The sequence below is a fragment of the Semicossyphus pulcher genome, unplaced genomic scaffold (assembly GCF_022749685.1).
Source record: "Semicossyphus pulcher isolate SPU_LCO1_2020_fin unplaced genomic scaffold, fSemPul1.0.p SCAF_12, whole genome shotgun sequence".
NCBI classification, from domain to species: Eukaryota; Metazoa; Chordata; class Actinopteri; order Labriformes; family Labridae; genus Semicossyphus; species Semicossyphus pulcher.
In genome coordinates, this window is record NW_027211626.1 from 2236122 (window position 1) to 2261460 (window position 25339).

General features: G+C 44.4%; 1 protein-coding gene across 1 annotated transcript in view; it reads left to right on the forward strand.

Moving 5' to 3' along the window:
• Positions 1-25339, forward strand: part of macrod2 (mono-ADP ribosylhydrolase 2) — a 523001-nt gene that overhangs the window by 463951 nt on the left and 33711 nt on the right. Inside the window, exons 9-11 of the mRNA XM_069659311.1 lie at positions 11691-11769; positions 21301-21339; positions 22977-23030. Of these exons, the coding sequence (XP_069515412.1) occupies positions 11691-11769; positions 21301-21339; positions 22977-23030 (172 nt within the window). The remainder of the gene's footprint in view (positions 1-11690; positions 11770-21300; positions 21340-22976; positions 23031-25339) is intronic.

Sequence of the window (25339 nt, forward strand, 5' to 3'; positions counted from 1 at the left end):
AAACACCCAAAGGACGGTTCACAAACACACGGGTGACGTCACAGCAGCTACTTCCTCTTCTTTTATGTTGTTTCTGCCTGGAGAACATTATTTAAAGAACAGGATGAAATGCTGCTCGGCCGCTTGTGGCTGTAGCTCTTCTGTTCTTGCTGAAGAAACTCAGACATGTTTGTAAGATAAATCGCAGGTCACTGGTGCCTCACCGGCTCCAGGCTTGTATGCAGTTCAGGCAATTTTGCCATGGGGAGCTGTGATTGGATTCCCATTCGTCTGGCAGCTTTTGTGTGATACTCAAGCTGGAGAGGACCTGGCTGGATCACACCACATATTTCCTCCCAGGAAACCCCCTCAGAAGTCGTCAGGCCCAGACAGGGCAAACATGCAGCTGAAAGGAGAAGCCGGATGTGCCAGACAAGCAGAGAGAGACTGCTCGGGATCCTGCTTACACTGGAGGAAAACATCAAACATGATTTATCTGAGAAAAAGAAAAGAGACATTTGTATTGTTTTATTTTCTGAGTGCACATCAGTGGATTTCATTTGTCTGAGACGGTGTTTTCCCCGCGCAGTCTCTCCTGCTGGACCCAGAAGAGTTTGCCCTTGTGTGTGAAAACTGTTTCCATCTGACAAGAAACACATATCGTGTCATGACTTCATCATGGAGCTGGGCGTAACAGGTTCAGCTTAGAGGATGTCTATACCTGGCTACACGCACCAGCCTCCCTCAGGGGCTCGGCTCTTATTGGCCTCCAACAGGAGACTGAGCAGGTATTGACTAAATAGAAACAGGAAAAATGAAAATATTAGTGGATTTGACAACCAGGCAGGATAACCCCTGCGCCATCCTGGAGAGCAGATGAGCAGACACAGAGCCTGACACATCCACACAAAGCACCAATCCTTCAACTTGACATGTAATACTGCCTATTGGTGGTCAATATGGGAATTGGGAGCACACCAAACGTGTCAAAGGCCAGTCGTTGCTTTAAGGGAGCTCGACAAGAGGAATGAAGATGTGCAAAGGAAGATTGCAAGATCCTAGCAAGCAGAAAACATCGCGAGGCAACGGCACCTCCGCTATGATGACAATATACTTTGGAATCTGAATAGATTCAGGTTTGCAGACTTAGTTCAGTTCTCTTTATGTTCTACTGTGTTTCCTGTATGCAGTATATGTGCTCTGGGAAGATATGACCACTGCACTGTAGAGAAGTGGCTTCATGATGAGGTCCTCATGTTTCTTGTATCTCTCGCAAGCACCCAAAGCACAGGGAATCATGCAAACATCCCTCAGTGGGTCATTAAGGCAACAACTGAACCAATAAAAGAGCAGAAAGAGACTGCGAGCTTTCAGAGCATTAGAAACATTAATGAGTTAGGGCATGCGTTCGACACGTTTATCTGCTCACAGAGAGAAAGTGCATTTAGTGAGAGTAAAACAAAGCCGTGACTGCTGAAAACTCTGATCTCATGTTTCTTCATGCAGTTTGATTAAAGGTTGAAGCTGCAAAAAGCACAGCTCAGGCGCTGGACAAGCTTTCAGATGATGTCGCATGTTCTCTTAAAACAAAGGAAACACACCACTGATTTCTTTACAAATCAAGGACGTTTTCGAGGCTTTGCTTGTTGTTCTATAGACCATCCATTAGGTGAGCCTTTGAAGGAGAAGATAATTAAGCTCAACATGCTTTTAAATAACGCTAGGAAGATGAGTGTATGTGACTCATATACTGTAAGAGCATTAAATTACATTAGATCAGATTCTTTATTGTCCTTTCCAGGAAAGTCACAGTCACTGCATCTCGGACACAGATTACATAGAAACCATGTAAAAAAGGAACATAACAAAACCCCTGCCATAGCATTCCCTTTACAGGCCAGAGTCCTGGATCTGCGACCTGATGGAAGTATTGTAAAGGACTACCTGAGGGGAAGACGTGCATGTAGCCTCTTGGTTTCAAAAGTAGAGCCAATGCTGAAGTGTCTTAAACTTGCAGTCTTTCTAATGGGCAACAGGGGGCGACGCCACTGGTTGCAAAAAATAATTCCATTTGTATGAAACTGGTGAGGAAATGAGCCAGTTAATTTCTTCCCTCAGTAAACATTTTGTCAATGAGTTTAAGGTCTCAATCGCTAGTTTAAAGTCTTCTTCAACAGCATTTGGTAAATGATGGTCACATTTAGAGTAAAACAGGCGATGCAGTCAGGTGTCGTTCACGGGGGAAGGGACCAGATGTGCTCGGCTGCCAGATCATCTCGGGGTCCGATGGTTACAGGTGACGTTACACATTCTGATTGACTTAACGTCGGAAAGTGTACGGATGCCGTAAGATCGCGCAGCAGACTGTCACATCTTAAAACGAGAGAAGAAGAAGACGATCTCGTAAGAAAACAAAAGGAGTAAAGGAATGTAAATATATCTTCTTGTACCTCATGGAGCGGAAATATATCTTCTTGTTTTTACGTCTTAAATCAAAATTTGATCATCTTCTTTCCTCGGTTTAACATCTGACAGTCTGCAGCGCAAACACGTACGAGTTGTGCTCGGCTGCCAGATCGGCTCAGAGCCGTCTAATTTAATGACAAGTCTGTGCTATGCATAAATGTCTTGCTGTAGTTTGGGTCTAATATTTATTATGACTATATCAGTGCCAAAAAATACATCTTCTATAGATATAGATGTTTTAATAATACAATACCAGATAGATATTCTTTATATGTTTATTATATTTATTGTAGACAGTGACCCATCCGTACGCAAGATTTGACAGCCGAGCACATCTGGTCCGTGAGTTTGCGCCGCAGACTGTCAAATTATAAACCGAGGACATTTTGATTTAAGACGTAAGAACAAGAAGATATATTTCCGCTCCATAAGGAACAGGTAGATATATTTACAGTCCTTTACTCCTTTTGTTTTCTTACGAGATCGTCTTCTTCTTCTCTCGTTTTAAAACGTCTGCGGCGCGACCTCACAGCATCCGTACACTTTCTGACGTTAAGCCAATCAGAATGTGTAACGTCACCTGTAACCGCCGGACCCCGAGACGATCTGACAGCCGAGCACATCTGGTACCTACAACGGCGTGGTTAGCATGTTGCTACCATGTAACCTGCAACCAAGGAAAAAGGTGTCTCAACCGAATATGGTCAATTCTGATTCCCAAAAAACAAGATGGTGACAGCAAAAACGCTGAACCTGAGCCTTCAAAACCTCGTTAGTCTGAGTTCACAAACAATGAGTGACGATGGCTTCGCCCACTTTTTTTCAAAGCTATCATCTGGCTCCGACGAAGAAGGATTCTCAGCGTACCACTAAGTTTGGACCTTTTCAATAAATACGAACAAGTTATCCCTTCAACCCTCCCTCCACCTTCACATATTCTGCCTATTCAGCAGAGGTTGTTCTGGGCCAGCGGCTGTCCAGAGGTCAGATCATTACCAATGCAGCCATGGATCATAGATACAGCCCTCACATTAGTCCTTCCTTCATCATTCCCCTCTGACCTCGTCCGCAGCTGCACTTCCTCTCATCTTTATGATTAGAAAATGACCCAATCCTTCACACTCTCACTGGTCCCCACGGACTCAACACATGTGTTCCATCATTATAATTATGCGACCATCTATATTAATTGACAAATTTGTCAGTGGAGTCCATCGCACCATTGGTCACATGCCAGAAAGATGCAGTAGTATTGTTAACGGTAAATCTCTGGAGGCGCTGATGGTACTGTCTCTTCTGCTAAGATACAATTCCTTCTGTTTGTGGGGAAGGATTTTCATTACTGTCATTGGCTGTTACACATATAGTTGTAGTCAGGTGATGTCAGTTACTGTTCCTGCGGGAGGTTATTGACATTTTCCTTAAGCTATAGGAGGTAAAACAGCCACTTAAGAACATCGTTGCCCACTGTTTGTTTCCTGATTGGTGGTGTTTACTGAGTTTAAAATCCATAGAGCCTGCCCTCCTATTTCAGAAAGATTAGGTATGAAAATAGTATAAAATGAAACACAAAGGATGAATGGTGATGTTTTTATGCTGAAATTGTGTTTAAAAGAAGAAAATCAGATACCAGAGTGCTCGGGCTGCTGGCAGCGGGTGCTGGCAGGAACGGCTCAGAGCCTGTGAAAGTCAAATGCTGTCTCTTTCACTTTGAGAGAACAATTTTTGAAAATGTGAGCTAAAATGCTCGACGCCTCAAGCATGCTGTACTCCAATTTCTGTCTACAATACCATGCAGAAATGAAGCCTGAATAATACAGTGGGAACTATTTGTTCAGCTCTAATGTGTAAAAAATGTGAGGCGCACACAGCAGTTGTTGAATTAACATACAAATTGCTGATATATTATCTCGTGGATTTTTTCGGAATCTAGCAAGACAGCGTTTTCCCGTCACAATGTTTTATATTCTGCATACGGCTTTAGGAGCAGCACGGTGATGTTTAACACTGATGAAATAACCAGGCAGCTTACCAGACTGTTATCACTTCTATTTAGTCACACTGTGCTGAGCTCTCATGCATAATTGTGTACATAAGCATTTACAAAAATGTGTCATCTGTTTGGAAATATTAAGCTGCTACATTGACTATCCTGTGGCCCTTATCATGATATAGTGAGCATCTGATGTCGATCCCCTTTGCAAAGGAGGAGTGGAGCTCAGCACTTTCTTCCAGGCTTTGGTCGTAACCATCCTCCTCAAAGCCCAATGTCAGGCCTCTCCTTTGATGTATGGATTGGAGGCGTTTTGTTCAAAGGGATAACCTTTTCTGGGCACTTCTTTGAAATGATAATTCGCCAGCTTGCTGCAGGTGGAGCTGCAGCTCTCTCTGCAGACGGGGTCAATCAAAGTCAAATGGAGGAGCTGCTCACAGCTTCACCCGAGTCACCGGTGCCAGAGCCCGGCTGCTGCTGTCAGCCCTGCCACCGACATAATCCCCACGGCCGGTTCAGACAGTGGACACGGGGTGTGTCTGTGTGAAGAGCAGAATTTAAGCAGCGAGGTGGATGGAGTAGTCGGGTGTCACGGTCCTGGAGGATCGAGGAATGTTTCGGTGTTTCCACAGCTCTGAATAAAGATGCAACTCAACTAAAGCACCTTTCATACAAGATAGGAATAAAAAAAAAAACAGACAGAAAATAGGATATAATTTTGATCAACAGGGGATAATTATTAATATCAGAGTCTATCTTAGTTATGTCGATGTTTTTAATCTGTGTTTAAGGACCTCAGAGCACTGAGTGCAGTCTCTCTCTGCCTCGACCCAGGCTGAGTTTCTCTGTGCTTTTCCAGGCTGCAGGCTCCATACAGCAGCGGCGAGGAGGACGCAGGTGTGTGTAATTACATCAGTAATAAGGCCTGGATATGGTCCACCTGCCTCAAAGTGAACCCTCTATCCAATCCAGCGCTGCTGACAACAAAGGAGACAAGCACTCGCTGATTATGGCTTTGATGATGCAGCTACAAGGCCGGGTTTTATGGCAGATATTTCTGGCTCAGGAATAATTTGCTGGAATTATTCAATCTGTCTCGAACAATGACATGTACTATCAGCGAATGATCACACCCACAACACGCGTATGTCGTGTCAGAGATGAATACATCAGAAACACAACAAACACAATGTATTTACTGTGTTCATATGCGAGTGTATGTTTTCTATTTAAAGTTCATTATGCCCAGGCAGTGTGATGGATGGGTGACCTGCCCAGAGCCCCTTCCATCAGTGCACGCTGGTGTTTACTCACGACGACCTTGAACAAAAGCAAGTAAAGCAAATGAATGAATTATTTCAGTCAGCGTTAATATTGTATATCAGTCTCCTGTCGCTGATGTCCATCTGGATGCAGCCATTCAGGGTTCTGAATGAGCCGCTGCCTCAGTAACGAGGCAGCGCCGGGCACGCAGACACACAGCCCTCCCCATGGGTTTGGGCTCCAGCTGGAGCAGACATGCTAGGGCAACCTGTCCCTATTATTGTTTGTGACAGAATCAAGAAGGAAAAGCAAGTAGCAAAAGTGCGTGCGTCGTGCCTGCACGTCAGATTCTGCTGGCACTGCCCCCGATGTAATTATGGGCATGGGTGGCCGGCTATGACAGCTCATCTGTTAGCCGGCCAGCAGGAGTGTGGGGCACCTGGTGAGCCGCAGACACACACAAATTAAAAACCACATACACTAGTTCATGAAACAAGGAAACGTCCATATTATTTCATGCTACTCATTAACGACGTGGCACATGATCTGCCACAAACTGACTGATTTCATGTGCCATGCTAATGAGTTCTAAAGGCTCAGGCTGCACCCCTGGCATTATCATTTTAATTAGCCTCATCACATCATATATTCAGAACCCAATTACAGCTGAGAGGCATTGCTTTTGAATTGATTAGGCGAGATGAACAAAGTGTTCTGAGCTCTGTAGCTCAAACAGGATCTTTGACCTGCATCACACATTTTACAGCATGTTTTTATTGGGGTTTTTCAACTTTATCAATGAATTAATTGATTATTCTGCCAGCGAATGCAGCGCAGCATCAAATTAATATGCAAAACAAGCATAGGTCAAAATACAGATGCTACAGTTATTACAGTTCATATCGCCTGCTTCTGTCGCTACTCTTTATGATCTCATGCCAGGTGCTGTTCCCTGTTGACAGATCATAATCACATAATGGCACATTTTTCCATCCTATAGCTATTGATCTCTTCGCTTCCAAGAGATTCAAGGCTATTAGAGCTCGGTCGCTCTTCTAAGAGATACAATCGCCTGGATAACAGGCCAGAATGTGTCACTTTGGCACATTTCTTTCCCAGTAGCAGTAAAAATGTTCATGAAGCATTGTTACAGTTGAACCATGTGTCATGTAGTTTCATGCACCACATATAAGGTTCTTTATGTTTCATAGAAACTGTTTCTTCTTTCTTTTTTGAAGCAATATCTGAAAGATTTTGTCCTTTTTGCTGCAGCCCACTCTTTTAGTCATAACAAACCTCGAGTTCAGTGAATCTTAAGCGTTTCCTGACTCGGCTGTCTTCACCAAGCACAGATCAAAGAGCAGCAACTCAAGCCAGCTAAAAAGTCCCGCACTGTCTTGTGCAGAACAGATTCCTGTCATGACGAGCGTCCCATGTGCATCCAGGGGGACCCAATCATATCGTGCTCACCCTTTGGCAAACGCCCCCCAATCAGGGATGAGTAATGACCAGGCAGGTTAGCACGCCGTGATCCCAGCTTTCTAATTAGTCTTCCATTAACTTTTTCAACCTTGGCGGCTGCGGGGTGCACACTCAATACACACACACACACTTAAATACACACACCTCGCAGGCTCAGACCAAAACGCCGGGCCTCCTCTCCAACATGAGAAATATAAAGTGGTATTTAATCTTTGTTTTACTGTGCGAAAAGATTAGTACTAATTGGCCAAAAGATTACGTTTAATTATGTTTGTTTTTCCTGTCACAGTTTATATATCCAACCTTTAAATATGATCACTATCTTATGGTATAATCACAGACGGTAAACGTAGTGGACGTAGCCACCGTGACGTCTCCCGTTGGTTTCTTGACTGCGTAAATGAGTAAGTGAAGCTTCGAGTTCGGGATGTGGCCGCCGCCATCTTTGTTTTCTGGAGCCAGAAGTGGATGAGAGGGTGGAGCTGGAGACGCCAAGTTATCAAAGCTAAACAGCCTGTTTCTGAGGCTGATCCATTAACTCGAGCTGGTTTAATAACTGGTTTAGCTGGTGATCTCCACGGAGGAGCTGGTTTTGTGGTTGTGTGAGAAAAAGCGGAGTCGACACGTATCTGGAAACAAAATAACCGGTCTTCTCATCACTGTAATCTCTCCAGGGAAAAGACTTCTGACTCGTATTTACTGATAAACACTGAACAGGCTAACAAGTCAGGTATAGCGAGCACAGTACAGCTGCTACTTCACAGATGATGATGATATTAACAGGCAATGCTGCAAGATGCATGCACAAGAAACCATTCTTTCACGCAGGCTTGGTAAGTGTACAGATGAGAGAGAGCTTACTGTATACCTCTTTATTGCACACCTGTGGACAAACTACAAGAAAACAAGCTTACAGAGATTACAGGTAGCTTATAATGATGCTACGAGGATCCTCCCTAAGCGACCAAGATGGCGTAGTGCAGGTGACTGCTCGAGCCTTTTCAAGCTGTTTGAAGAAATCGTACGTGTACATTTATTTGCCTCAGAGAACGTTATCATGTTGGTGTTATCAGATGTATACTACGTGCTTCCAGTCCCAGCAGACACTGGTACAGATGCCTCCTTATAAGACGTTCATTTTGCATATATTTTACATTTTAAACCATTAATTATTAGTGTGCTTTTGTACAACATTCACCCCCCGTACACTTATCTTGAACAAGCTATTTATAACAAGCCATCTTTTTGTACCAGGCTGTTTATTTCTGCTGTAAAATCGGGCATTTTCCCATCTGGTCTAATGTTATTTATTGGTTTCTGGAGCCTCAAGAGGACACTCGAGGAACTGCAGGTTTTTGCACTTCATCACTTTGTGTTTCTTTGTATTGTGTGTTTAAAGCATGCATGTGCGTCATCACTGATCCACATAAAAGAAAAAATGGAGTATATGATTAGAAATTTGATTTTGGCTCTATAACTATTCACTGATTCTTCTTCTATGACTTTTCATCTCTGTATGTGTGCGAGCAGGCGATAAGCCATCTCAAGCTGTTTAAAGTACAGACTGCTGGAATTTACTTTATACTCAGATAAAGCCGCAGATCACCTCCTCTGTTACACGTGATTCATTTTACACCGTTAAGAAGCTTCAGCTAACAGTGTTTGCTCGGACGCAGACAGAATGTCAAGGCTCACACACTTTGCTTTTGTGGTTTTTATTTGGCATCCAGCTCTGGCTGATATCTGTCAAAGACCATACGAGGTGTTTCTGATCTGTGGAATAAAAGAACCTGCCCGAGCTTTCTGCAGAATGTGGACATGCTGTAACAGAAACTACACAAAGAGATTGACAGAGAGGGAGGCAGAGAGGAGAGTCTGCACGACGTGGGTGCTAAGACTTTCTGTTTTCTTTCTGCACAAGTTGTAGAATATCGTACTATTCCTCCTTTTTATAACAAATAACATAAAATAGAAGACAATAGTCGGCATCATTGGTGTTGTTTTTTTGTGTTTTGCCTTATGCACACACACACACACACACACACACACACACACACACACACACACAGGCATTTCTGTGTGTTTCAGAGGAAGGCTTGAATTCATGATTCATCCAGTTTCACAGCGGGCAGTCAGTTTTAGAATGGAGCGTCATAAAAGAGTAATGGAAATTCCTGGGGAGCCGCTGTCCTGTGGCCTTCCTGCACCCAGTGGTCTGCTCTATCTTGGCGCATTATCGCTTTTCGCACAATCTGTTTGTCAGCGAGCCCACGACTTCAAAGGAGACTTAAAGCTTTCTCTCGGTTTCAGCCGGGGTTGAAGGGGTGAGAGAGTGAGTCTACATTCTATGAACAAAGCCCCCCCAAGACATCTAGCAAACTAAAATGTTACCATCCTGGATGCAGCTCCTAACATTTACTCAAAGCACAGATCATCAAGTATTAATAGATATGTGTCTGTATGAGCAGCAGAAGGGTGCCTCTTTGAATCCGATCCCTGTGTTGGGCAGGGTCAGGAACGGGGCCGACGCCGGCGACCTCCTTTTATTCTCCAATAACTTTCCTGCATGAAGGAGAAAGAGGGCAGATAGCCACCATTACGGCTGTTGTGCAAAATTGCCATCATTCAGTGAAGCGATTATCTGCTGCTGTGGTGTGTAATGCATCTCAGTGTCTGTGAGTGACGCCTGCACATCTGAGACTCCACGAGAGGAGGGTGAAAGTGAAAGAGGTGACCTCGTTCTCTGCGATCTTTTAAGTGGGGTACACTCGACTATAAGATAATCAGGACGATTTTTATTCCTCCGTTTCTACCAAAGTAAACAAAGTCCTGATTTTTTGATGCTTCTAAAGATGATCTCTCCAGATGTTCCTGTGGTGGTCTGATTTCAAATTGTAATGAAATATGTTTAATATTTACGATCTAATAAGCGCGCACTCTGTGGATCGTCACGTGCAACCAAACGACAGCCAATCAGGAAGCAAGCTGACGGAAGAAGGAAGCACAACAACCGCAGCCATAGCGACAAAAGCAAATGTGAAGCATAAAGTAACATGTACAGCCCGTGTTCACGCCGTCTCCACCACTTCATCCACAGTTTGTTCTTTTTGCTTCCTGAATTTTCAGTCCAAAAACTATCATCACCAATTCTTCCTACCCGTCGTCCGCCAAGTTTGTTTACTCTAAAGTCTTGTTTGACCGCCAGAGATTTAGTGAGATTTCCAGCTGTGAGAGTCAGACTCTGGTTGTTGGTGAATGTATCTGTTAAGCTGTTTTACCACTGGTCAGAAAACCTGCTAACACACAGGTTACAATCAGCATTCAGACCCGGGTCAAATTACTCTGAAGTACACCCACGTAATTTTGCCTTGGTTCCGATCGGCATTGATGGAAAACAAATTGAGGACAAAACCCGCGTCGACACGCTAATCTCCGCCCCTTTCAGCTACAAATTCCGCCCGTCTCCGTCCGAGCAGCGCTCGATCATCGTTCCAAATTTGTCTGCGCCGAGTTTGATACACAGACTGAATGAGTAATAGATACAATAAAGACCTAACCACCGTAACATCTTCACTGGTTACTAACCTTGTCTCTGGCGCGTTTGTGACGTCAGACGGTGACGCAGCAGAAAAGAGACCATAAGGAGTATACTTCACTGGCAATGGGAAAAGAGACAATCGGCATAAACAGGTCTTCCTGGGTCTGAAAAACTTCAACAAGTCAACAAGCTGATTTCGGCGGGAGAGGGGTGTTGTGTGTGGTGTGCTGTTTGGGTCATATCGTTGCTCTCCACATGCTACAGGAACCAAACTGTTCAATCTATCGTTATCTGTGGTCACGTGTGGGCTCTCTCACATTTTACACATCTGTTAGGATGTGAAACATCTGTCGGCGTGGGCCAGGCTTCAGCAGCCTCGCGTGTGACTTGTTTCAGACACATTATGGATGAAGTGTTGCGAGTCCAGGCTCAGAAAAGGAAAGGTAATCGGCTCATGGTCGTTTCTGGGTTGTTTGCATTTTGTGAATCATTTTTATAGCTTCCAAATCAGACATGTATGTTCCTGCCGTTGTCTTCATTGTTTTTTATGGTATTTAATGACGGCTGATGATCTTTAGGCGTCGAGTTAAATACTTCATCGGGCCATTTTCTCTTGTAATTTGCAATTAGGGTGAAAGAATTCTCCATCGCTCATCTTCAGTGTTGCAATTCCACGTCGTTTCATTTTGTTTGATACCGAGGCGTATTGCTCGGCTCTAACCAATGCGCCCATTCAATAATGCTCATTCTGATGTAATGGGCTGTAATGCTCTCTGAAGAAGTCTCAGAGGGTCCGGTGGTCCTGATTCGGAGGGTAACTAATTACATTTCTGAATGGCTCTGATTGTGTCCTGTTGATGCAGACGACTGTTGTCATCTGAACTTGTCCGGTTAGTTTTCCTGTCTTGTATTCAGCAGGGACTTTTTTGCAGCGAGCATAAACACTCATCTCTTCTTCTTCCTCTGCAGATCACACGGGTCATCTTCTGTGTTTTCCTGGAGACCGACTTTGCCATCTACAAGAAGAAAATGGCTGTCATCTTTCAAGGTTTGTGACAAGATTTCTGGAGTAAAACATCAGAGCAGCAAAGTTTAATCGATTAATCTTTCAAAAGAAAATTAATCACAAATATTTGAAGGGAAAATGTCAGAAAGATCCTTAAACTGAGGATTTGCTTCTTTTTGTGCGTCTGAAGTTTTTGAGATGTTGTTTTGACAAAAGACGCCATTTTTTATGTCCCTTTGGGAAATTGTGATGAGCATTTATCACAACTTTGTGACTTTTATAGACCATTTATAGTCAAAAGAAAATGGCAGCCACTTCCCAAATCATCATATTTCATCTGTTACCAGTTGCTAGCTTACAAGATCTAGCTAATAGATGTGTAAAATGTAATATGTGATGTCACCACCTACATATTTAACCATCTGTATAGACCGAGGCAGCCTTTCTACCTTGTGTAACCCAGCGAACATCTGCAGCAGAGATATCTTGTCCCTGGAAGCGGCAGTAAAAGGACCTGTCAGGCTGATGTGACACCTTCAAATGTTAACAAATTCACTGCACCCGCGCGGCCATTTGGGAGATTAACAGTGAGAATTTATGCCGACAGTTGGTTAAACAAGTGTCAGGTTCTCTCTGGGCTGCATTAATAACATTAGAATAGTTAGACTTCCTGTCAGTGCAGCAGCAAGTTGATATTTTACATAATTGTTGATATTCTGATGAGCTTTTAATGTCAGATTTGATTGACAGTTTGAACGGTCCTCTGCGATGAGAGTCTCCTGAAATAACCAAAAAAATTCAAGGATGCATAGCAACCACTGATCGTCCTTGGTTACTGCGCCTCATTCCTGAATGTGAAATAAACAAACATCCATTATCTTCTACTCCCACTCTCCTCTCTGTCCCTCTTTCAATTCCCTCCCCTCTTTCACGCCATCATCTTTTTTCGGGGGCCAGGAGCAGTCACCAGCTCTGATGGGGGCTCCACGGAGGATTGAGTTTAATAGCTGGGGAGCCGAAAGAGGCTGGCTGGCTTCGCCAGCCTAGCATTACCTCCCTTTTAGCTCACTTTTCCCTCCCCACCTCCCCAACGGAATACCGGCTCTCAGGCCTTCATCTCGCTGCTCCCAGACGGAGAGTGTTTTGTTCCCCCTGAGCTCCCGTCATCTGTCCCGCTCCCCGCCCAGCCTCTTCCCTGAAAGATTACATTCTGGGGAGAGACCTTAATTATATTGCCTGCCCCCGTGCACCCAGCACCCGTCTCATCATATTAGTGCTGTGAGATGAGAATCTGGAGCTGTTGTTCTCCAGTTATCACTCTCACCATTTACAAGTGCTGTCAGTGGATAAATGCCCTATATCTCACCATGACTGAGAGCAGAGAGGAAACAAAACAACAGACTCTGTGCGAGTCACAAAGGGAAATCACAAACTTTAGAGAACTTATCAGGAGATAACTCTTTAAAAACTATTGTTTACCATCATGTAATGAGTCAATAATGAGGTCAATCTTTGGTAAACCTCGGCCCCATCAGCTTTCATGTGACGATAAACAGCCTCTGGGAGCGACGGACAATCTTTCAGGGCTTTGGGTCAAGCTAGCGCCTTAACGGATATCAGGGCCAAGGCCTACTTTTCCTTGCTCTGTTAAATGTCTACAGTCTGACTAGCAACTTAAAAAGCGAGAACCAAGTTGGAGTGAAGAGACGACGTTAACAATCTAATAGTTTTTTAGCATGTCCATGCTGTTCGAAGAGATTGATTAAATGCAAAGTCAAAGTCGGACATTAGCCGATGGATTCTGGGATTGCATTACGGACAGTGTTGGGATGTTCAAGAATGGACGGCACTTCCAAGACTACAAACAGAAACAGACTCAAATCTTGTCCTTCGCCTACAGATTCTGTATATACAGCACTGGAGGAAATTAAGAGAGCACTCCAAATGTTGCTTAAATCAGCGTCTCTCTCTTCATGTCATGGCCGGCCCAATCCAGATGTGGACCCTGTTAAAAACCTCCTGAATATGATCAAGAGGAAGATGGATGTTCACGAGCCGAACGTCACCCAGCAGCCCTGTGACAGACTGGAGGAGAGCGTGCAGAGAGGCATGAACGCTGTGATTAAAAACCAGGTTATTCAGTAGATATTGATCTGTGAACTCTTCCTGAGTTAAAACATTCTGTTGTTTCAACACGAACTGGTTTTCTTTGCATTATTCCAGCTCTGAAAAAATATTTGTTCATCTTTTGGTCTTAACCAGTCGTCTTTCTGCAAATTAAAGACCTACGTCAGCATTGAGTCTGTTTGCTGCGGAAGAAAAACATCCAACTTCAAATAACCAAGCGTCAAGGCTTCTGAATGCCTTCATCTTTGTGTACTCCCCTGGCTTTAAAATCAGGTCGATTTAAATGTCAGGAAATCCGATTTGTCTCTGTGTCTTTGTTAAAGGCAGACTGAAGGCAGCAATGTTGCAGGATGTTTTGCCACTCAGTCCGACTGTTGCGGTATGAAAGAGGCATCAACGCATACCCTCTGTAGAGATCAGTCATGGATCACATGTGCCTTCCCTCTGCACAGTGTCTTGCCTGCCATGTGCCATTTGACCTCTGGGGTCATAGCCACGGCGCTGTGGATAGAGACGATGCTAAGCGGCTGAATAGATGTGACACTCCCACTCGGGGTCATTTTTTAGTGTGAAAAAGAAACTTGTCTTTCATCCCAAGCTTTCCTACACCTGCTCAAGTCTTTGAGGCAGTTCTTTCATCAAGTTCTCTATGAAAACAGCAGCTCTTTTAAGATATTCCACGAGGAAGAGCTCAAAGATAACATAATTACGGGTGCTGGATTCTCAAGTAAGGGAGTAAATTTAAATGTTTTATCCAGCCAGGCTGCACCACGTCGATGAGTTTTGTGTAAAGTGTTCTTTAAAGAAAGAAACGCTGATTGGTATGATTGCACCATGTGGGGAAGGCATAACCCCGTCGTGTGAAAAGACTTGCATTTAGCCCGCGCGGAGTGGCAGTAGTGAATCACAGGCTGTGAATTAGCTCTGCAGGTGTGCTCGAGCGCTTTCAGAACATCCCATCATCCTCTCTGCTAGAGACGTGACAGTCAGGTAGATCTGGTGGCAACACTGAATGCATCACGCAGAGGAATCCGCAACATCCTCTTGCTTTCTTTAGCTGTCTGTCACATCAACTCCCCCTCCTCTCTCCCTCACTAATTCTCACTCACACCTCCTCTTGTTCCCCTTGCACTTGCCCATTACCTCATCCCTCCACTCTCTATTATTCCTCCTCATTAAATGAAGGAGGAGCATCTCCACCACCTCCTCTGTAAGCATTCTGTGATGGTGCTGTTATGAATAGTGGCCTGGATCTTTCTGTGTTTTGTGTGTGTGTGTGTGCGGTCGTGTGAGACTGAGGATCCTGCCTGTGACATCAGTCTCAAGCATGTCTGAGAAAAGGCACAATGGATTTTTTATTGAAGTCCTACTGTTCCCATTTTTCATCGTATCGCTGCTCTCCTCATATTCAAGCAATCTGTCAAGTGACAATGACTGGAGCAGGAACGTGTAAACAGGACATTTGCATACAGGAAATTGCTTTATTACAATGTGCATTCCCCACAAGCTGTCACTATGAGAGAGCCAAAATATGGTTACATCTCTGCAGAAGGAGGAAACTGAAAAATAGCCTGTCTGGACAAGAATACTCATGCACAGCAGCTACAGGCGGATCGGCCCCGACACACAAGCACATGCATAAAAAGCAGGAAGCTGCACCTATTCCAGCGTGAGATTATTGAAACAAATGACTTGAGGTTTTCTTTGCAGTAGCATGTGCCTGATGTTCAAACAGCCGCACCGGAGGAGCTGTTGTTTGATGATTAACGATGGAAATCTCACAAACAGACAAAAGGCTTTTTATGTGGCGGCAGCTCAAGGAGCACTTCAGCTGTTCAGAGTCGTACGTTTTGTGAGGAGGCCTCTTAAACAGACAAATACTGAAATATGCAAATAGAAAAACAAGCTAATACACACATAAAGCTTGTGCCTCTGTAGTGCCATTAATCAGCCATTGTTCATCTCGTCATCGAGCTCATAACCAGTGTTTTAATGACCGATTAATTACTTTGAAAAGCCATAAACTTAACGGTTCCCAAAGGTCGGGGATGGCAAAAGAACACACATTCTTTATTGCAGTAGAAGTGCAGATACATGTGTAGAAGACAAGACGTGTAAAAGTTGAGTTAAAGTGAAAAATACTGTGAAATACTTAGTAAAGGACATTTTTACCAGCTTTTTCCACAATGGAACTAATGTACAGTTTAATCCATTTGTGCATATTAAAGTCTACGACTTCTCAAGACTCAAGCCGCGCTCCTGCCCTTGTCCTGCTTGTTGCCGTATTCAAGTGACGGGAGTTAGCCCCGAAGCTAGGCACAGCTTCGGCCCTGGAGCAGAACAACAGTAAGGGCCGATCAGACAGAGCGCGTTTTGCAGGCTGTAAAACGCGAGGCACACCGCACTGCCTTTTTTGTTGAAGCCCACGGTTAACAAAGAGAGCAGCTCACTCTTAGGGGAACCACTGAATCATTAGCTGTCATTAACCTAACCGTTATATTGTAAACTGACAGAAGGCCCGCCTCTCCTTTCATCCACTTGGACCATGAGAAAAAACGCCAATGATGTGGGACGCTTCTCTGCTTTGAGTTGAAGTTTTTTCAACTCGAGGCACTCAGAGCGTTTCCTCAAAAACGCCAGGCGCACAGAGCGGAAATACGCGAGGCCCTCTGCAACGCAAAAGCGGCGCGATAAAAGCCTCTCATTGAAAACAAGGACAGAAAAGCCGCCAGCTGCTAAAACGCGTTCTGTCCGATCGGCTCCCCTTTGCTTTCTGACTACAGTCGGGATGCTGAAGCAGGAAAGTTTAACGACAGCTCGGCTCGTTAGTTTCCTCCATTGGTTTGTAGCACAACCGTTAAGTGCTGTGTTTCAATTCTGAATTCGATCACATCATTACAGTTGGAACTGTTAATACGTTAATAAAAAGGTCACACTGGTGTAGCTTCCCTCTCTCATCAGTCTCATCTTGATAAATCTTTGTCATGTAAAGGAGTGCAAAGTAAATGTAGAAGTTTAGGGAGCGTCGGTTTAGCTCAGCGGTTAAATCGTACTTCTCAGGGGCTATAGTCCTCGATGTGGCGCCCCCGGGTTTGACCCTTGCTGCTTGTCTTCCCCGGTCTCTTTTTCCATGTTTCTGGCGCTATCCTCTCTCTCTCTATAAAGGCATAAAAGGCATAAAAGAAGAAATGAAAATATGTCAGAGAAATAAATGCTCAAGCAGAAAGTCAAACAGGACTGAAAACGGTGGCATTTTTCTAAAAGCAGAATGTATAGTAAGTATAACCATCAATTGATTAACATATAGAGCTTAATCAATGCCATTAATCATGCGACATGATTCTATTAGGTATTCAGATTGCTTCATGGATCATGATTGACCGCACGCTTGCCCTGCCACGTACTCTGTGCGAGCGTGGAAGCAGTCAGGCAGCTGTGGTTGAAGAGAGTAAAAGCATGTTGAAATTGATTCTGGGTACACTCCGCCACTAATATGATCCGGGTGGCTGCCCACAAGCTGGGCTCCATCTCTTCTTCTCCTCAATCAGCCACGGTGCTGACAATATTAACACAGCCCACAGATCTGCGGGGGTTGCTGCATTCTCTCCGACTGTTTCACTCACTTTCCAATTGACATTTATTTACATGGCTCTTAATACACTCCATACAACCCGCACACCCACCCCCCAACAGAAGCATCTCCTCAGCCCCCCCGCCGCTCTGGAAGAACACGCGCTTCCATCACACACGTGTAATTTGTGGACGGAGGATATGAAGTGGCTGCAGGAACCCTGCGAGGGGTGAAAATGAAGTCTGTGTTGGTTTCCTGAGGCTTTCCCCCGGGGGGGCAGGGAAATGAGGAGAGCATGGTGTGTTAGTGATGTGATTGCCAGCACAGCGGCTCAGAGACTCTCAGAGACTCTCAGAGACTCTCAGACAGCTTCGGTAGATATGAGGATTCACTTTAGCTCATCATATGATTGGGCTTATATCATACACAAATACGTGTCCTGACCTCCTTCTTATCGACATGTAAAGTATTGGCTAGACATGGTTAAGTGTAGACTTTCGCTTTAATATAATTCAATGTACAGCTTAAAATCCAACAGTGTCAGGGCGCCGGTTTAGCTCAGCTGGTAGAGCAGGGGCCCCATGAAGGCTACATCCTGCATGTCATCCCCCCGCTCTCTCCTCCCAGTGTCTCCGGCCTCATCATCCCTCACATAAAGGCGAGCTTTTGAGTTAAAAATGTACCTTAACAGAATAATTCTTTCACTTTCTTCTCAAGAATTAAATGAAAGGATCAATACATCTTTCCGAGACGTAGATGAGAATCGATACCACTCTAATATCTGTCTGTTCAAAATGAAGCCTGAGCCAGGGCACGGCTAGCTTAGCTTAGCATAAGTTTCTTAAATCAAGAGAAACAACAAGCTCTGTTCAAACATAAGAAATCTGCCTCAAAGCACCTTTTTAAATCTCACTTATTATATTGTGCTTGATTGAGATATAAATAGTAGATCAACACTTCTCTCCTTTCTGTCTGTTAAAATGAAGCTGAGCCAGAGCATAGCTAGCTTAGCATAGCATAAATAGTAGTATAATTACGCATAGTAGTTTCATGCTGGATAATGTGCTGGTGAGGGAAAAAAGTCAATTAAAGGAATAATTATGTTACTCCCTTGTCAATAATTTGTCTGTGAGTTAAAATATAGCTGAGCCAGGGCACGGCTAGCTTAGCTTAGCATAAAGTCTTGAAGCTACAAGTCTGGCTCTGCCCCAAGCAGAAGGAAAATCCGCCTTAACGCGTGATATTCTTTCTTTTAGCGATGAATAGAAGTGACGTACAAAAGCACTGTATTTATTACCTGGGCTTTAATCAACAAAAGTCATTAAAGGTGTTTCTTTTTCTTGGTTTGGTCTGTGATAAAGAGGAGCTGCAGAGGTCAGACAGACAGACAGAGAGAGAGAGAGAGAGAGAGAGAGAGAGAGAGGAAGGCGTGTTTTGTAGAAAGTAAAAAATAAACCCTCCTTTCATGAATGTATTACGGTCGGATGGAGTCGTCAGACGCCACTCATCAGCCTCGACAGGAGCGCTGCTAAGTTAAGTTATGTGCTCGACAATTTCTAGGCCGTGTACAGACTGACTGGAGTTTATGAGGGCAATGAGATTGCCATAAAAGCACTTCAGCGTCATATAATATGTCTATAAGTGAGCTTTTTCAGGTACAGCAAAGTTGATTGTATTGGCATTCTTTACCTTTGGACTGAGCCAGGCTAGCTAAGTCCTTTTGCTCATTGCTATTATGCTAAGCTAAAGAAACCAGCCGCTGGCCTTGGCTTCAAATCGACCTCACAGAAACGAGAGCGGAACTGATTCTTTCATGTAAACCTTGGAAAGCAAATCAGAGAGCATATTTCACCCAATGTGTCGAACTGTTGAAGAGTTTCTTTTCTGTTCAAATTGTTAAAGTTTCGGTTCATTCAAAGATCAAGCACGCTTTCTGGTGGGAATACCTTGAATGAATTTGTCTGCACACCTGGAAGCAGGAAGTAAAGCTGTCTCATATACAGCTTTAGAGATATTAGTCACTCTGTGCTGACAGCAGTGTTGAGCAGTGATAATACTGTTAGAGCACGTGGCAGAGGCTAAGACAACCCATGTTTCCATTTTTTGCACTATTGTTATTCTGTATCAGCGGGCCTCCCTTTGTTTCCCCCAAGCAGGGTGAGATTAATGCTCTGTACCCTCAGATTCAGTGTTGTACAAAGGAAAAGTCTGTCGCTGCATCCACAGGGAGCGATGATGGTTACACTTCCACCCAACAGATGACAACAGCCTTTCATCAAAGCTAACGCTAGCTTTTGCTTGTTAACCACAGCAGCATCATTCCTCACACTCGTGCACGACCATACACGCTTATAAATCTCACATGCTTTGTGTTTTAATCACATGAACACGTTAAAACACTGGCATTCACATACTTTATATATAGAGACTCGAAGCATCAGTCAGGCGTCAACAGCTCCTCTCTCCCCATCTCTCACTCCGCAGCTCCTCCTGAAGCAGCATCCACCCCCTCCCTCTCATCTCCCACCGAGCAACTCAACTCATCCACCCAGAAACACCTCGACTTCACTCAGTCTGCCTCACACAATAAGAGAACAGAGACAAGAGAGAATCAAAGGGATTTTTTTAAGGCGCTGTTGTCCGGCTCAGCCTGCAGTCCTTGTAATTTGAGGAAATGGGAGGTTTCGTGTCATTTATGCGGAGCCTACCAGTGCGGATTTAATTGAAAAAGAATGTCTGGTGAATTTGAACCCACATGCGCAGTCATTTTGTGTAATAACTCCCGAGATCCAAGGCCGTCTGGTGGGGGAACCGAGGGAGGCTGTGAAGGGATGCTGTTAAGATTTCAGAGCATGGAAAATAGTGAAAAGGGAGGAGGGAAAATACTTTCACCAGCCGCCTTGATGACACGTGAATGGGATAGTTACCAAAAGCAGAATATTTCAATACTTTGTGATCCCCTTTTTAAGGGGCATTTTGGCCGCCGCCATCTTGGTTTATTGGAACCACAAGTGACCACGTTTGGATGAATGTTGATGCCTTGCTACGTCTTTATCCTGGTTGACAGGCCGCCGCAGTAGCGACTTGTTAATCACAGATGGCTAGGCCCTAAAGCAAACCTGCTTTGTCGTCAATTTCACTCTAAATGGAAACACAATTTCCAAAATGAACATCATGCTGTATCAAAGAAGACTTTAAACTACAGATTGAGACCTTAAACTCATTAAAAAAAATGTTTACTGAGGTAATAAATCAAGTCAGAATTGGGCTCATCATCCCATCTGGATTCATCCATCCATCCATTATCTACACCGCTTATCCTGTTCAGGGTCGCGGGGGCGCTGGAGCCTATCCCAGCTGTCTTTGGGCGAGAGGCGGGGTTACACCTGGACTGATCGCCAGTCAATCACAGGGTTGACACATAGAGACAGATGACCTTTCACACTCACATCTACGGGCAATTTTAGTCACCAATGAACCAAACGAGCATGTCTTTGGACTGTGGGAGGAAGCCGGAGTACCTGTAGGGAACCCACGCATGCACGGGGAGAACATGCAGACTCCACACAGAAAGGCCCGCTACGTCTGAACCGGGATTCGGACTAGTGACCTTCTAGCTGTGACAGCGCCCCTGGTTTCATACATTTAGACTTCTTTTTTGCAACCAGTGGCGTCGCCCCCTGCAGGCCATTAGAAAGATGCAGGTTTAAGGCCCCAGAGATTGTCTGACTGAGGAAACACTGCAGGTTCTGGTTTTATTGGATGATCGGCATTGAAATATCGGGCTCTAACATTATAATCAAGCAGACAGGTAGCTGTATTGTGCATTATGAAATAGCATGGTCTAACACGCTGTCTTTTCCCCCCTTTGCCAGACAATGACATGGAGGTTTCAGAGGAGCAGCTGAAGGGAGGTGAGTGACAGAACATTTCATGGCTGCCTTTTCACCCTAACACCTCCATTAGAGCACACACAGGCTGAGTGAGCGGCGCAGCTTCGGCTCGTGACACTGATTTGCTGGGTTTTTATGCAGCTCAAGAAATTGAATGTTTCTTCATTTGGTGACAAGTTGAATCCTTTGCAGTTAAAAATACTTCACATCAGGTACATTACATGACGAGAGCTTACATCCACGGATAATTCCCAACGCCATTCTCTTCATCCGGCTTACGGCACAATGCCTTCAGACCACCTAAAGCGGGTGACAAAGAAAGAGCAGAGTAACATCCCTCGGCAGCATGCGCCAGGTGATAGCACAAACACAACTGTCAGCGCATAATGCTTTTATCACAGCACCATCTTGGCATGCGGCCTGAAACTCCCAGATACTGCTTATCAGGATAAACTATTGACATTTGTCTGTGCGCTGACGTCCTGAATAAGCAATGGCACAAGCAGAGAGAGCCTCGTGGAAGTGTGTGTATTGTTTGAATAGCGCCAACAAGAGAAAGGAGTTTAGCAGGAGTTAATTCTTTTTTTGTCCAGCGAGGAGAAATGTCTCTTTTATGAAATGTGTGTAAAATTTAAAGCCTCGAGCAATTTTCCCCGAGGAACAGAAGGTCTTAAAAAGCACCTGATGGCGGGTTTTCTTTGTGCGTACAAGAGGGGGCTTTCTTATTGCCCCATGAAGACGTCATACAATCGTACACGTGCAACCAACTAAGCAGAAACACTGTTAGTTTAACTGTCTGTCTTGGAAGTGTTCTGCAGATGTAGGACCCAGGGTGCTATCAAAATGTTTTCCTCTGAAAGTCACCCCCATGATTTGCCAATTACACGCATCTGTGTTTTCAATGAGTCTCCATTTTGGGGCGAACATAAAAGGGCTGTTTTATAAGTGCACTGTAAAATGTGATATTCCAGAGTGAAACAATGTGCGCGTAATGGCTGAATCATAAAGACTTGGCTGAGAGGAACTGCATGTGAGAGTGTTATTGTTAAGCGCTGTTTTCTCACCAGTTATTTTACACCACATACTGTCTTATAACACGGCACCAGAGCGCACCGAGCCAAACGGAAATAACCCCTGATAATTCCTAGCTCTGTTGTATCACCGTGCCAGCCCTGCGCTGGTCCAGTTTGGCCTTGTTTGATGGGCTTCTGCGCCCGAGCCAAGAACTGGCCTTTTATTCTGCTCCATCAGCCAGAGTTTGAATCAGTGCAGCTTGGAGCCTATTCAAAGGTTCGAATGACTGCTATTCTCTCATGGAATGGTGCTTTTGTCCTGCACCGAGCTCTGGAGTTGGTCTCAAAGCCTCACATTCTTCCCTGCTCTCCCACATGAGTCATTTTTTTTTTGTCATGCAGGTATAAAACAAAACAGTGTAAGAGCCATTGAGTTCTCCCACCGGCTGGTGCAGCCGAGACAGGATGGAATAATCACTGCTGCAATGAGTTTGGCTTGCCAAAAGTCATCTTTACTAACGCCATCTCTCATATAAGTGTTCAAACTGACAGGATGTGACGCCCTCTGTGTGCTGATGGTGTTTGGGGATAACGACGTGCCACTCCCACGTCTATAAATCACCGTTTGTTTTTGTCTCTTTATAGATAACAATCCAGCAACTCCAAAGTCCAAGGAGGAGAGTGAGGAGGGCAGCAGAGGTAGGAGTATTCGTGTGTGTGTTTGCGTGCACATGTGTTTTGATTTGATTAATGATGCCTGCATGAGGACACAGTGTACACTGATATGTGTTTACATAAGAATTTGTTTGTGTGTACAAAGTAATGGAGTGTGTTCTTGGTCAGTAATCTCCTGCTCTCCGGTGCCAAGTTCCTCTTCGGGGAAATGAATACAAGATGAAGCTCGGTCTTTTTTAAAAGAATGTTTTCTTAGAGGCAAACTTGTTTAAGAAGCCATTATCTGGCTATTCTGCAGCTTCAGCCCCTTCGGATGTGTAATATTGAAACAGTTATAGGCTTCTCCGATACGATGGACCAAAGATAATTAGATTCTTACACTGGAGGGTGTTAGTAGGCAATTAAAATCGTACACCATCCATTTGTCTTCAAGCCTTAAGGTTGTGGGGAATATTTGAAGATAGCAGGCGTGGTTTGTTTTCTTCGGGGAGACGGTTCCTCTCGCTGCACGTGAGAGGCAGCGCCAGATAGAGCCGACACTTCAAGGGCGTCAATACATCCTGTGCCGTTAAACAAAGCAGTTCTTGCCGCCTATTCAACATACCTTTTTTATAATCCACAGCAGTAATTCAATATGATTCACAAATTCAATCACCAGCATTAGGAGGGCATAAGTATTTTGTAATAATCTTTATAAATCCTAATTTATCAGGCCCGGCAGCTTAATAGTAACTAATCCATTCACAAAAGGCCTTGGCACAGCTCTCTAGCATGGGAACACTCAGTCCTTGAGACAACCTCTCTCTCAGGAAGGGAATGAAATGATTTTGCGCCGCCTGCACTGTAAAGGTTAGGGCTGGTTCGATGTAGCACATAGGAAGGATTAATCATAGGGAACACTCTGATGTCACGATAGCACGGCGCAGAGGAAACACGAGCTGCAACAACAGACCGTCGGCTCTGTGAGACACACGTTATGAGATGCTTCGGAGTCTGAGCACCTGTGTAAGATCTCCTCTCAACAATAGCACACTATATTTCACTCTCTTGTCCATACAGCCGGCAAAGCAGGTCACCTATTTGGTGTAGTCGATATGTGGAGCACATTTTAGAATAAATTACACTCAGCTGCAGCAGAGTCGGTGGAGTGTGTCTGTCAATATGCCCCAGTGGGATCCATCACATCCATCACTCTCCTCGGGGGGATTCACCCTCCCCGAGTCCACGGGTCAGGCATGAGGGGCTTTTAGCCACAGCAACTGATGAAGAGAAAACATTAAAGCTTTCTCCACTGCTTCTCCATGATAAATACACTGTTTAGTGGAGTGAGAGTAATTATTGGGCTCCGACAAGCAGCTACTTTTAAAGTTGTTTTGTCACCGTGCGAACAAAATGCTTCTTTAGCCGCAGTGGAGAGAACAGAACAAAGACTACAAACACCTGACTGTACAAAAGCCCTTAAAATTATGTTCAACTATTTATTCTGTATCTTCTTTTGATCAGCAGAAAAAATAACACACCTCACATCGTTTTCTTACATTTCAATTCAACATTTTTGCCACTTTTTCTGTGATCCTTTTCAAGCATCTTCTGTCCCATAAATTTCCACTGAATGTCCTACTTTTGTCAACATTCTTAATGTTAAAGTGCCTCATAAATTAAATTCTAATTACATTTACTTAAAGACCAACACAGCAGGGGAGTTGTTTGAATTTGACGAGCAGTGATTCTTCAAAAGGAGCCACCACACGATCCCTCATCAAGTACAAATAACCCTGAAGTGTGTTTGCAGAAGAGGGTCACAGATTAACTGTGTGTGTGTGTGTTTATGTGTGTGAGCAATGTTGTGATGTAATCCACATGAAACAGAAGCACAGCGTGCAGATGCTGCGAGCTGTAGAAAGAAAAAGAGACAGAGCGGGGGAGGGCGGGTGAGACAGGGAGGCGAAGGCTGGCACAGAGGTCCAGGGCGGAGTGCAGCCTCTTTAGAGCACACCTGACTTGGCAAGCATCCCCGCTGTGTCTATTATTTGATATCAGATTGGTATTAGTGAGATTAGGGGATGTCACGGGGCACAGTAAAATGTGAACATTGAGCCAGAAATCAATGCCTGGCTCGGTCTGTTTGCTCGTCTGCTCCAGCTTTCTGGGAAAAACCTGCAGCAGAGAGGGCAGCGAGCGTGGACGGACATGCAGATTAATAACACCATGTGTGGACGGACAGTAAGCCTCTCCACAGGACGCCATCTTTTACACCATGGCACCCCGTCAAGCCTCGCTCTCACACACACACACACACACACACACACACACACACACACACATTTGACATG